The sequence below is a fragment of the Crocodylus porosus genome, unplaced genomic scaffold (genome assembly GCF_001723895.1).
Source record: "Crocodylus porosus isolate Cpor-Errol unplaced genomic scaffold, CroPor_comp1, whole genome shotgun sequence".
NCBI classification, from domain to species: Eukaryota; Metazoa; Chordata; order Crocodylia; family Crocodylidae; genus Crocodylus; species Crocodylus porosus.
This window is the reverse complement of record NW_017728947.1, coordinates 18282647-18295412: the sequence shown is the minus strand read 5'-3', so window position 1 is coordinate 18295412 and position 12766 is coordinate 18282647. Positions and strand designations below refer to the sequence as shown.

The 12766-nt window shown below is 40.7% G+C and overlaps 1 protein-coding gene across 4 annotated transcripts in view; it reads right to left on the bottom strand.

Moving 5' to 3' along the window:
- The window catches only part of ARNTL (aryl hydrocarbon receptor nuclear translocator like), an 84747-nt gene that overhangs the window by 15457 nt on the left and 56524 nt on the right, over positions 1-12766 (bottom strand). For all 4 annotated transcript variants that reach the window (XM_019551477.1, XM_019551476.1, XM_019551475.1 and 1 more), the window contains exons 8-12: positions 10466-10545; positions 9503-9595; positions 8007-8124; positions 7143-7292; positions 3867-4113 (exon numbers count right to left, since the gene is read on the bottom strand). In XM_019551477.1, the coding sequence (XP_019407022.1) occupies positions 3867-4113; positions 7143-7292; positions 8007-8124; positions 9503-9595; positions 10466-10545 (688 nt within the window). The remainder of the gene's footprint in view (positions 1-3866; positions 4114-7142; positions 7293-8006; positions 8125-9502; positions 9596-10465; positions 10546-12766) is intronic.

Here is a 12766-nt window from a genome sequence, read left to right as displayed (position 1 = left end):
TTTTAAGTACTATATTCTGACCCGCTGTCTACAAATGTGAGAACACTTCCAATTTGGAGAACGTAGAACTGATTTAAACCCCCTGGTAATCCACAAGAAACTGGGAGAACCTTAGTGCACACATTGCCATTGGTAGCATGCAGGTTCTCAAACACTCTAGAAGCTGTTTTACTCCTTTGAATGCCCAGAAACCTGCTTTTGTCACTACTAGTGTCTTAAAAAATGTCTCTTACTTCTCCCTACTACAGGCCCTGAAAAACAGACAAAAAAGAAAACTGAAGATATGAAAAAATGCTATAAAAGAATACATTTTTACTAAAGTAAAACTAAGAGGCACTTTACTGTACAGTTCTACTGCTATTATACCTAGACAGGACCATAAAGCAATTAAGTCACAGCCAACCCATTTTTATTTCCTCATCAGAAAACTTCAAAATTAACAAAGCAGGGTCTTGCAATACTGGAAAGAGATATAAGATCTCTGGATACGACATTTTCAAATAAAAGGGCCTGTGTACAGGCCATGAAGATCATGGATTCAATGCATTTATATCAGTTCCAAGGCTTAAGGAAGTATTTTTTTAAAACTACATGTCTACAAGATGTGTGAATATCAAGTGGATTTATGGAGTAAGGACTGATTCTTGCAATATACTGAACACACTTGTCCTGGCTCATAGGTGCTTACATGCACTGAACTTATTTACTAGATAAGAGCCAAAACATGAAGCACCTGATGAGATGGTCCCCCATTTCTCTTTGTATTGACTATGTTACTACTACTGCTTACAACACAGGAAACTGAATACTGAGTAACTGTTACATTACTACCATCTTGAGCTGGCATGGAAATTACTTACGTAACAAGTACAGACTGGTCAGGCTTGACTTTAATACATGAAAATCTACTAGAGTAAGCTGTGAAATAGTAAATTTGCAATTATATGGAGAATGAAGGGATGACCAGTAAGCAGACCACGGATTTGTTCAGAATAAATCAAGTCAAACCAGTACCATCTTCTTTTTTTGCCTCGGTAGCTGGTTTGGTGGATAAGCAAAATGCAGTGACATAATATAGTTGGACTTAGGTTTCTGACAGTGCCACATGCTATACTCTTTAGCTGGCTGGGGAAGTGTGGGCTAAGGAGAATTACCATTAGGTGGACAGCTAATAAGCTGACTAGCCACAATCAAAAATTAATGAATGGGTCAATGTCAGATGACAGGTCTCAAATGAAGTTCTTAAGCAAAGTTCTACAAGGGGTCCTTAGGGTCCAATCCAGTTGATGTTTTTATTCGTTTGGATACAGTAATAGTGTATGGATCATATCTGCAGGCAGCATGAAAGTAGGAGGGACGCTTTGAAGAACAGGACTAAGATTCAAAGGGATCCAGATGGAGTGTGAAGAGAACTCTGCTGTATTTAAAAAAATTGAATTCAACAAATACAAATGTAAAGTTCTACATAAAAGGGAAAAAAAAACATGGCAGCAGCAGTTCACGCAATACAAAGGTGACAGACACAAATACAGAATGTAAGATAAATTAATTAATTATATGGTAGTGGGACTACTGAGAAGGATCTGGGGGCTGGGTGGACCACAAAAACTCAACATGAATGAAATAACTGTCCGTCTGATACACTGCTCTGTGCATATCCTTTCACAGCATTTGATGAAGTGAGTTGGTTCATGAAAACTTATGCCCCAAGATGAAATCCAGCCTACCTTCAGCAATGTAAAACCATCACAATAAAAGCAAACGTAGTTTACATACAACAGGAACATTGTATATAGTACGACACAGAAGGATATAGTAGCATTCTTCAGCACTAGTTAGGCCTCAGCTGTACTGCTATACCCAGTTTGGGGAATCACACTTTTAAAGACAAAGAAACTGGAGAGAGTCCAGAAGCAAATGACAAGATGAAGGGTTGGAACACAAGCTGTATGAAGAAAAGCTTAGGTACCAGGTATGTTTAGCCTGCAGAAAACAAGATTAAGGCTCAACATTTTTTAGATCCTTCTAAACAAAATTATCATCAGAAGATAAGCAATTTTTAATTAAAAATGATTTTTAATATTATTTTCTCTGATTGCTACTAGCTGCTTTTGCTGAGAAAAATCAGAAAGTCAGCTGAATCATTCCATTTTACTTTTAGACACAGGCAGTGACTGTTTTAGAAGGCAAGAAGTACTTCTACTTCTTCTCAAACTGAGGAAATTATGTCTTCATTTTTAAAAAGGAAAAGAAACTTTAAAGTAAGAGTCTGAAATAAACCACCACAGTGATCCAGGAAACTTTAACTGCATTTAAAAAAAGAAGCAGCCATTTGTTATTTCAACATTCCCCTGGTTCAAAAGAGATCCTGGATCATCTGAATTTATATCAGTCACTGTTTGTGACAACCAACATCATCTCTCTTAATAAGGAGCTGCTTGTATGTACAGTTAAGGCACCAATTGACCAAATCACTTTAAACTGACTTAGAACCTATTATTACAACCTACCATATACTCACTTAAATCCAAGATGAGGCCCCCCCCATCCCCAACAACATAGGAGAAAAAAAAGCCTCATCTTGGATTTGAGTACTTGTCTGGGGCACGCAGTAGCTTGGCTCTGGCTTTGCTCCTAGGCTGAAGCAGGATCTGAATCACCGCCTGCCCTGGGCTGGAAGAGCCTGTTTGGCAGAGGAAGGGCCACGTGGTTGGGGAGGTACGTGGGGGAAACTGGGGGTGGTGGGGAATTGCAGCCCGCCCTCCAGCCTGCCCCCAACCTTTCTTCCCTTCCCCCAGCTGTCACTTCTGCCCTTATGTTCTGCTCTAGCTTTTGTCCCTCCAGGCCCAACCCTGCCCAGCCAGAAGCCATTCTTTCTTCTCCTTGCCTGGGCTGGGGCCTGGCCAGAGCCACCACTGCTGCTGAGTGCCCTGAAGCCAGAGCAGAGCTGCAAGAGAAGACGGGAGGAAGGCTGCAGGAGGGAGCAGGGGATGGAGGAAGCAGGGGTTGAACTAAGGTCACGCTGCTGCTGACTGCCCCAGAGGAGCAGAGCTGCAGCAGAAGGCAAGGGAGATGGGGTGGGCAGGGAATAGTGGGGAGCAGGCTCAGGCAGAGGGTACAAGGGGCTGGGGAAGCAGGGAGTGTGGGGGCAGGCATAGGCATGGAGAGGCAGGTGGCAGGGGGTAGGCATGTGGAGGGGATGTGGGGTAAGGGTCTGGCCCCTCAGACTCCACTGCTGCTTTCCCTGTCACAGCAGTGGAAAGGGGGACAAATTTAAGATGACCTTCCATTAATTAGATCCTGTCCATGGAAAATAACAACAAATTTATAATTTTCCATGTATATAATCTAATTAATGCGTGTTCATCTTACACTCAAAAGTTGTCTTGGATTTGGGCACATATAGTAATTTACACAGAACCTTCTATCCAGCATGTTCAGAAAAATTTAACATTCAAAAAATCTTTTAAAAAAAATGTTGCAACTTGAATGTGAACAGAAGTCATTTCATCTTGAGATCTGCAGATAAAAGGTAGATTCTTCCAACCTAATTAAATATAAACACTACAGTTTAAAACTAATACACCATCATTTTGTTCTGGTTACATTATTAGATACTACCAACTGATAAATGAGCATTAATAGTTTAAACTTAATCCCACTGGAATTATCTTGAGACCCAAATAGTTTGTAATTAAGTGCCAGTAATGAAGTAAACTAACAAAATAGTGATCTACTATTTTATTTGCATATGATTATGGCTGTCTTGAATAAATTTAATCACGTTGTGTAATAAAATTTCAGCATCGTAATAAATATCAGCATTAGACTATTCTAGTTATCAAAATTATCAAAATGATTCTTACCTCTGATCTACAAAAACAAATTTCCCATCTATTGCATGTCGAGAAACATATTCTGTAGGTTTAACCCTGATCTCACCATTGACTGGTTGTGGAACTACATGAGGATGCAGCCGTCCAATTGCAACAAGACAGCTTAAGTTACAACCTTCGTTATCAGGCTCATTATCTTCATCTAGTCCCATTTTTGTTGGTGGCCAGCTTTTTAAATATCCTGTGCTATGGATAGTGCAAAAGCTTTTACGGTCTGCTATAAAAGAAAAGAAGGTTTACAGTGTCAGCATTGCCTTCAAAGAAATTCAGCTGTCAATCAAGCTTGCTAACATACAGTGTTTCTCTCATCTCGGAAACCAGGCTTGCCATCCCATACACAAATGCATACTACATGTTAGAGAAGGATCAGATGCTTAGTGTGAACATGACACCTTCCAAACCAGTGGTAATATTAAAGCCATTCGTGTTTTACCACCCTATGTCCTGGATTTTTAAAAAGCCAAACTACAGATTTTTCCATTAATAATTCTTAGCTCATAACTCTGTGAGTGACCTTTCTTTTCCATGTCTGAAACCAAATACTTCAAGAGGTACTGTGCCTGTGTGCATTCCAGCCTGGAGCAAGTACGTGCTCCCGAAACTGAAGATTTTACCATCAGAGTCTGTTCATGTCCCATACATCCTCAGGTGCTAAACTGCAGGGGTAAAGGATTGTGCAGTACCAACTATTTATTCTCCTCCTTCTCATACACATTCTATCATGATGTAGCACATGAATCCAAAGCAGAGTAGGAGGAGAACTGGTTGTGGAAAGCACACAAGGACAACACAAATTTAAGAATTCTGGTAGCTGAACTGGCAAGTTACCGTTACTGTTTTACTGTTTTCCCAGACTGGCACCTCCTATGGGATATTCCCAGCCAGCATACTAGATAGGAAGTGGGGGCTGGGAATCTTGCTGAAAAACTGACAGCAACGTTATCCAAATTTGCTTTGAAAAGGAACAAAAGGTGCTTGCAGACATAAAAAAAAACAAACCAACCCCAAAACTGGCACTTCACTTTAAACTTGGCGTGTTCTTGCGCCAAGCCCCACACATGCCCAAAAGAGGCAGTGTGTTACTTCAACCTGTACTTCAACCTGGCTTGCTCAATGTCTGTAAAGATGGGCGCTTTAGTGGGGCTTTTTCAGCACTTTTACCTAATAGCCAATTAAAATCAGCTTTAGCTAAAAGAGCCAAAAACCCCCCACTGAAGCACCTGATCTTTACGGATGCTGCAGAGCCAGGCTAAAGTAATGTACTGCTACTTCTGGTAAAGCGCGGTGTGGTTTTTTTTTTAAACTTCTGCAAGCAACCATGTCCCCATCCTACAATATCCAATCAAGGGGATATTTTTTAGGAAGGTCACAGAGAGCAGATTAGGCCTTACTTAAATGAATTTTGATTATGGTTGGAGTTGAAGTGGCAGAGTTGGATATGGCCTTCAGATTAATTAATTGTACATAAAAACCACACTTCATTCTTTCAGCAAACAACTTATGGGATTGGTTTGAAGGGATCAGTTATGTACACAACGCTTTGGATGAAGGAACCTCCTTCCTCCCTACACTCTACCCTAACAGAATAACTTGGGTTAGGATGAAACTGTAAAACGAACCTTGTTGAATAAAAATATTAGGAGCAATCCAAGAGAGACTTGTCCTGATGACAAAAGTCCTCAGCTGCCCGAACTGCCTAAGAGATGTTATTGTTGTAAGGAAGGAAACTCTCACGGAGAGATAAATGTGTCTAATGAATCAAACGGAGATTTCACTAGGGATGACAGCACTAAATTGAGACCCCCATGATGGAGCTGGTTTTGTTGTCAACAGGAAGAGCCTTTTAAATCTTTTGAGAAATCTTGTGCGACTGGTTATAAAAATATTGCAGAACTGCCAACTGGAGGACGCTTTTGCATGCTAAATGCACCCCTAAAACTTCTGCCTCATTACAGAAATATTAGCAACCTTATTCTTTCGGAGCTCTCGCAGAACGCATTCTGGCATGTGGGATCTCCTGATTCTTATAGTGGGACTAGGAATGCAATCTATACTTTAAAGAGAATTTGGGAGTGGCTTATCTGCCTTCTTGCCCTTTTCAGTGTTTCTTCTCTCTCTCCCTCCCATGCTTCTCATAAGTTGCCTTGAAGGAAGAATTTCTAGAAGCTCTTGAAGTTGTAGCTGAGAAAGCACTCTAAATTACTTGCCCTGCTCTAAGGGGAGTCTCAGGGAACCAAGCCAGATTCTGGCATAACCGACTTGTCCACCAAGAATCTTTTGAGGTGAGTTCCCCTAAATTTTCAGACCACTTGTGAATATATTTTACGATGCTACATTTGAGCATGGGCCATGGGTAAAGCATTGCTCTGAATGCGCTCCAGCCTTCCCCCTGAAGGTGGCTCACTGCACAATACATTTAATATATGTTGGGTAAAATAGATTAACATAATCTCTTCCAGGGTAGCAGATATCTCATTGAGCTTCCATGCCTCTTGGCCACATACATCTTCTACTTTAGTCTTCCCAGGAGGCCCACTTCAACAGAAGAGGTGATGGTGGCTTGGTGTTTAGAACAAAGCTAGGAAGCAGGAGACAGGTTCAAACCCTCTCTGGGTAAGCAAGGTTGGGGGCTAAAAACTAGGTTTCTCACTTTTGCACATGCCCTAACTACTAGGCTACTGGACCATGAGGACCACCGCTTCCTCAAATGAAAATGTACTAGTGATTTCTCTTCAAGTTTTAGGACTTGCCTGGTGTTTCATGAAATTCTATTTTCCCCGGGATAGCTACATGGCCATAGCATAGCAGACGAAGTAGGGAAGCACTGAGCAAGCATAGCTATGCTGAATTACAAGCTATATGCACATGCCAAGACACGCAGTTAACACGGCACTTAACGTAGCCATGTAAGTGGAAATAGCACCTGGCCTAAGTGACTTAAGCATCCAAGTTCCATTCTTATTTTCAGAGACTTAGGAGCATAAGGACAAGAGCCGTTCAACAAAGCATGCATCAGTTTTCACCACAACTGTTGCAAAGACTGCACAAGCTAGTCTTGTCCAATAACACTATTTCTTTTCAGCATGCCACAATAGAAGAGCTTCTTTTTGGAAAAGTTTGAAGAGAGCAAGAAGCAATAAACTTAAAACTCTTTATCCAACTGCTACAATGAAGAATATCTTCAATACAGGGAATTCTTTAAAATTACAGGTTTGTTTTTAACTTTGTAAGATGTTCAAACATTACCTTTCTTCTTGGAACAGGTGGAGGGAAAATCTTTGTCTTCTACTTTCACTGAAGGCCTGTTGCACTTCATTCTACAAAAGAAGGAACGTCTTGCTCCAGAACATAGTCGCGATGGCCCAGGTGTTATATCAGTTTTAACTGGAAGTCCAGCTGCACCAAGTGAAAAATTAAAATCAGGAAGATTTTTTTTTTTTTTAAATTAAAATGAACTAAAAGATGACCATTAAAATAGCATTTGAGTTTAAAATCTTCAGTCTCCTCTCAGTGAGCTTGGGTAATTCATAGTAATTCCATGGCAGCTAGAACTGATTTTTCCAATTAGATCATATTATATTCTATGTTGCTGGCATTCCCATAAAAAAGGACCCAGAAGTTAGAAGTGCAATTTTGGTGTTGCACACTTGTAACTTGGGAAGATTTAAGCTGAACGTCATTTGGATCTTTCTAGCTGCAAAATCTGTTAAAACAGGCATTGAGGTTAACAGCTGCCCAAGCATCACATTTTTCAAAACCCTTTGAAAAATATGTTAGAATTAATAAAGTGACCTTTACCTATAATAATTGTGCAAAAATGGTCTTGTGGCTAACTGTACAAGACAGAATCCTATTCCTAGCTCCATCAAATATTGTACAGCTTTAAGACAGACACCTGCCCTGTCTGTAGTTCAATGTCTTGGTTTCTAAAATGGGTATAATACAAGTATACAATATGTATTTTTTTAACTTTGTTAATAGTTAGATCCTCAGTTAGAAGACATGGCAGAAGTGATAATAATAACCACCTTTTCATTATCTGGATAATAAAAAGAAATACTAAAAAGTTAGTCCAGGTACCCTAACAATTCCAAAGAAATATATACTCACTTTTTGCATCTATGAGCCTCTCTCGGGGAGCAGCATCAGAAGAAGAGAGCTGCTCTTTAACTTTGGCAATATCTTTAGGATGAAGGTAGTCAAATAAACTCTGCCCAATCAAATCATTCTGCAAACATTAAATAAATGCATGAGTTAAAAATCAGTAAAGGGAAGTAGAAGTTTCTTTTTACAGATCTGTTAACTGAAGATCAGATAAGCCTTTGTTAAAAGTTAAGCCGCATGTTACGTATACATTAAACCTGCATTTAGTATGCCTAGTGCCGGTTATATTTGCCTTACGTTAATAGATGGATGCATAGAAGAAATTTCTACTTTCATTGACTTCCTCATCTATTAGAGAAAGCACTCCTTTTTATACTAGTATTTTCTGCTCCCCAATCAGCCACTGCAGAACTCAAGCACATAAATCTGTTAGAAAACTGATTTTAAAGATTATTATTTGTGTTACCTGCTACAGTGGCCACAAACAGGTGTTTATTTCTACCAGTGGAAACTTCTGAGAAATTTTCACAAGTAGAAATCTTTCTGGGAGGGGGAACATATAAATGTCCATCCTGCAGCCACCCCCTACCCCCATTTTCACCAGACTGGGGAGACGGTGGGACAGCAAAGAGTGACTGCTCCTTTGACTGGCTCCTGGGCACCATGAGCTAAGTGAACTGAACAGCATGGCCCCACCCCCCCGTACTTCAGACCAGGAATCCCAGTCAGGAAAGCAGGTTGGGGCCTTTGCCCTCCTGTTCCAGTCTCCTGCACTGATCCAGAGAGGACTGGAGAAGCATGGTACTGCCTTCCCCAGCCATTCCACCAATCAGGCAGTCCTCAGTCTGGGGAAGTGTGGGGAGCACTGGCCCACTTTTTCACCTTGCTCTCTGATCAGACTGAGAGGGGAGTGTACAAGCATTCACTCTTGCAAGAGAAAAAAATCTTCCAGGTTGACATCTGGAAGATCTTTTTCCTAGGAGGGGTATGTTTCCTTTGGATAAGCTGAGTGAACACTTGTAAGTTTGTCATTTCTACCAAAACAACAATGGTTCTCTCAACAGAAATGTAACACCTGTATGTGGCCAATGTTAACAGCAACCCTGTATGTAAACAAGTAGAGAACAAAGGGAACATTTCCAAAAGGGCAACAAGCCCCATTTTCAAAACCTATCAGAAGCCTAACACAGGTATGCATGTTTGATAATGTTACTCCAAGGCTTTACCTGAACATTCGATAACATTACTCCAATGTAATTCAACTTGATTTCTTAGTTGCAAAATAGCTCAAGGGCACCTCAGCTTTTCCTGGGTCCAGCTAAAGCCAGAATCAGTCCAACCAAAGGAAGATGTTTTTCCAACAGAAAAGAGGTAGTACTAGATTTCTTAAATAAGTTAGACTGTTATTGTAATTCAGAAAAATGCCCCCAAGTTTGGATATATAAGCAAAAAAAAAATTCAGTTTCTTAAGGTCTGTCCACAGTTATCACAATGAAGAATACCTGACTGTAGTTGAGGATCTTGAAGACAGATTCTGATACAAACAATATCTTCCCTCTGTCACAGCCCACAACAAAAAGAAATCCATCTGCTGCCTAATTAGGAAAGATATGGAAATTACCAAATCAAAAAACTTTATTACAACTTTTTAACTTTTAGTTGCACTTTGGGAGGTACAGTAGGATTTCTATGTTAGTACTGATCTACTTGAAGTTATAGAAATAACTGAATCAGAATGAAAGACATGAAGTTATGATAAAATCTTGGACTCTGTGTAATTTGAAGATTTTTGGCATCGTTTTTCCTTTTCAATGCCAAGAATTTAAAAGGTAATTTATTAACAGAAAAAGCCCATTTCTTATTGAATAATACTACATCCATTTAAAAGAATCAGTAAAGAAGCTTATATTTGAACTATATCTATTCCATATTAAATATGTTTTACTTCTCTTGAAAATCAAGTATAGCCCAGATCCTGCAGATACTTATATACTTGTGCATTTCTGGCACATGCATTGTTTCATTTAATTCAACAGAACATGAACACCTATACACGTGGGATATGGTCATAACTTTGTAACTTTATGCCAATCTAAGCTGTTCCAGTACTTCATAAACTTAATGCGTATCCTGCACTGGGTGATTTAAAAGAAATCGCTAAAACACGGCAAGCCTAGTCAGTTAATTTTTAAAGCTGAAATATATTTTAAAGGGCCACTAAATTTCAGTGCATCAGTCTTCATGTGGCCATCCTGAAACCTCTAGTTTGAAAAAGGTGTTAAGCAGCTTCAGGTTTCACTGATTTCAAGTGCAGATGCATGATTTCATCATCATCTTTGCGTCTCAGGCTGCTCCCTATCTTGCTAAAGACAATTCAGGTCTTTCTGCAAATACTGAATTCAAAGAGATTTTTAAAATCCCCACACCGCAAATTTTAAATTTTGCTTTTAAAATTTAAAACATACCCTGAGAATAAGATGTTTTAATTCATCGTCTGATAGAAAAGCAGGTTTGTAGTTTGCTTCTGTATATGGATTTGTGGCACCTTAAAAGAAAAAAAAAGTTAACAGACCACTTAAACTTGATAATGCACATCCTTTGACAGCACAATTTTACAAACTTTTCTTTGTCAGTATTTTGTGGTGCACTTGTATTTTTTTCAGACATGTTTTAGCTTCAACTATTTTTTATATCACGTGGAACTCTGATGAGGACAACTTGGAAAAGAATGCACACTGGCAAGAAAACATAAAAAAGAACAAACACACAGTAGTTTTAAACACTGAATATCCTTTGAAAAATAAGAACGTTCCTCCTCCTAAAAAAGGTTTTTCAAATGTGTCCTATCCAAGTCCGCTCTCTATATTAGAGGAACATCGAAAAATTATAGTGATGTTCTATTTCTTGGATCTAAGACACGGTCAACTATGACTCAAAGTTATGACTATCTAATTTCTATGTAGTGACTTACGTGAAATGAATTAGGAATTGCAAACCATTTAATAGAGGATGTGTTCATTTCATAAAACTGACCATTACTATGGCATTATCTGGAAGCATCAAGCAGAGGCAAAGGACAAGCTTTGAGGCTATAACACTAGCTCTGTATGTGAGGCAGCTTCCAATGATACCAATGCATGCTATATCTTTTCCAAAAGTAATCCCTCAGATGATATTCACTTTGGAAAGGCAAAATTGAGTTACATGGGTAACCTGGGAAGCAACTAGATCAGGGGCAGGCAGTTATTTAGGGCAGAGGGCCACTTACTGAGTTTTGACAAGCCATTGAGGGCCACACGACAGGCAGCCCAGGGCAGATAAATATTAATTTCCTAAATTTTTCAGGGGCCCTGCAGGCCAGATAGAATGGCCTGGCGGGCCACATCCAGCCCCTGGGCCACATTTTGCCCACCCCTGAACTAGATAATGACAGGCTTACTGATTCAAAATAGCACAAGATTTTGGATCCTTTAGCAAGCTGAGAGATGATAACAGCAATTTAACAGATAATGAATCTTTCTACCTTAGGCACTTGGTAATTGGAGGATGCTTTCATAAATTCAGTGCCACGTATACTGTGCTAACTTTATCACTAACCCTTCTCAAGGTGTCACTGCATGCACTCTCATGGGTGTCAGGCCTAAGTTTCTCTCACTCCTACAGAGGAAACCCACAACTAACCCCCTCTTAAACAAGAACACAGGTTAAGGTCTCCTGGGTACTAAACCCGACAACTGCAGATTATAACTATGTATTTTTGGGAGCCCATGACATTAGCTGATAAAAAAGTGACTGAAGAACAGGTTCTCTAAACAAAGCGCCATTTATTTCTTCATGCAGTGGTACAAAGTACACAGGGGGTACGTCTATCCTTGAGGAAATTTCTCTAGAGTGAACTCACCCTGGCCAGGGTGAAGTGTGCGGGGATGAAGAAGCAGATTTGCTTCTCCTGGCAGCAGTTTGCTCCTGCCCATTCCGGCCCTGCCCTGGCCCCTGTGACAGCCAGGGGGAGCTCTAGGAGCTGGCAAGGAGCATGGGGCCAGGAGGCAGCTGTCTTCTGGCAGGGGCTGGGAGATCATTTCCTACTCCTGGGAGCTGCCAGCTGCAAGGACAGGGACAATGCCATCTCCCCTCGCCCCATCTGCAGTTGATTCCAAGCCCTGTGCCTCAATCACCTGATCAGGGCACAGGGCTAAAATCTGGCCCTGACCAAGACAGTTCCCAGCCAGCCTCAGGCTGCGTGGGAAAGTCTGCATGTGCAGCCTGGAGCTGGCTGGGGCCTGCCCGAAACAGGGCAGTCCCCAGCCACCTCCAGGCTGCATGCACAGACCTCCCTGTACAGCCTGCAAACTGTCCCATTCAGGGACAGATCCCAGCCTCCAGGGAGTTCCCATGAATATGATCGTGGAGCTTAGGCTGGTAACAAACTCCCAGCCTATTCCCAGCCCAAGCTCCATGATCGCAGAGTGGGGGCAGCTTCCAGAGTCAGGGAGAAATCTCCTGCCCCCTGCTACCTACCTGACTGGGAAAAAGTTCGCTCCCAGTCAGCTGTCTATACCTGCCATACTGTGCAGTAACTTGAATTTACAGGTAGCAAATTTACTTGTGAGTAGAGCACATTACTGCACATTAAGCGTCTGCACATGTACATGTTGATGCTTACTACGCAGTAATTTGCTCTTACTTCAAGTAAAACATCTTATGTAGATGCGTCCAGGGTCAAGGGGTAAAAGAAACTATATAAGATAGTGTTCTGCAGGCATATT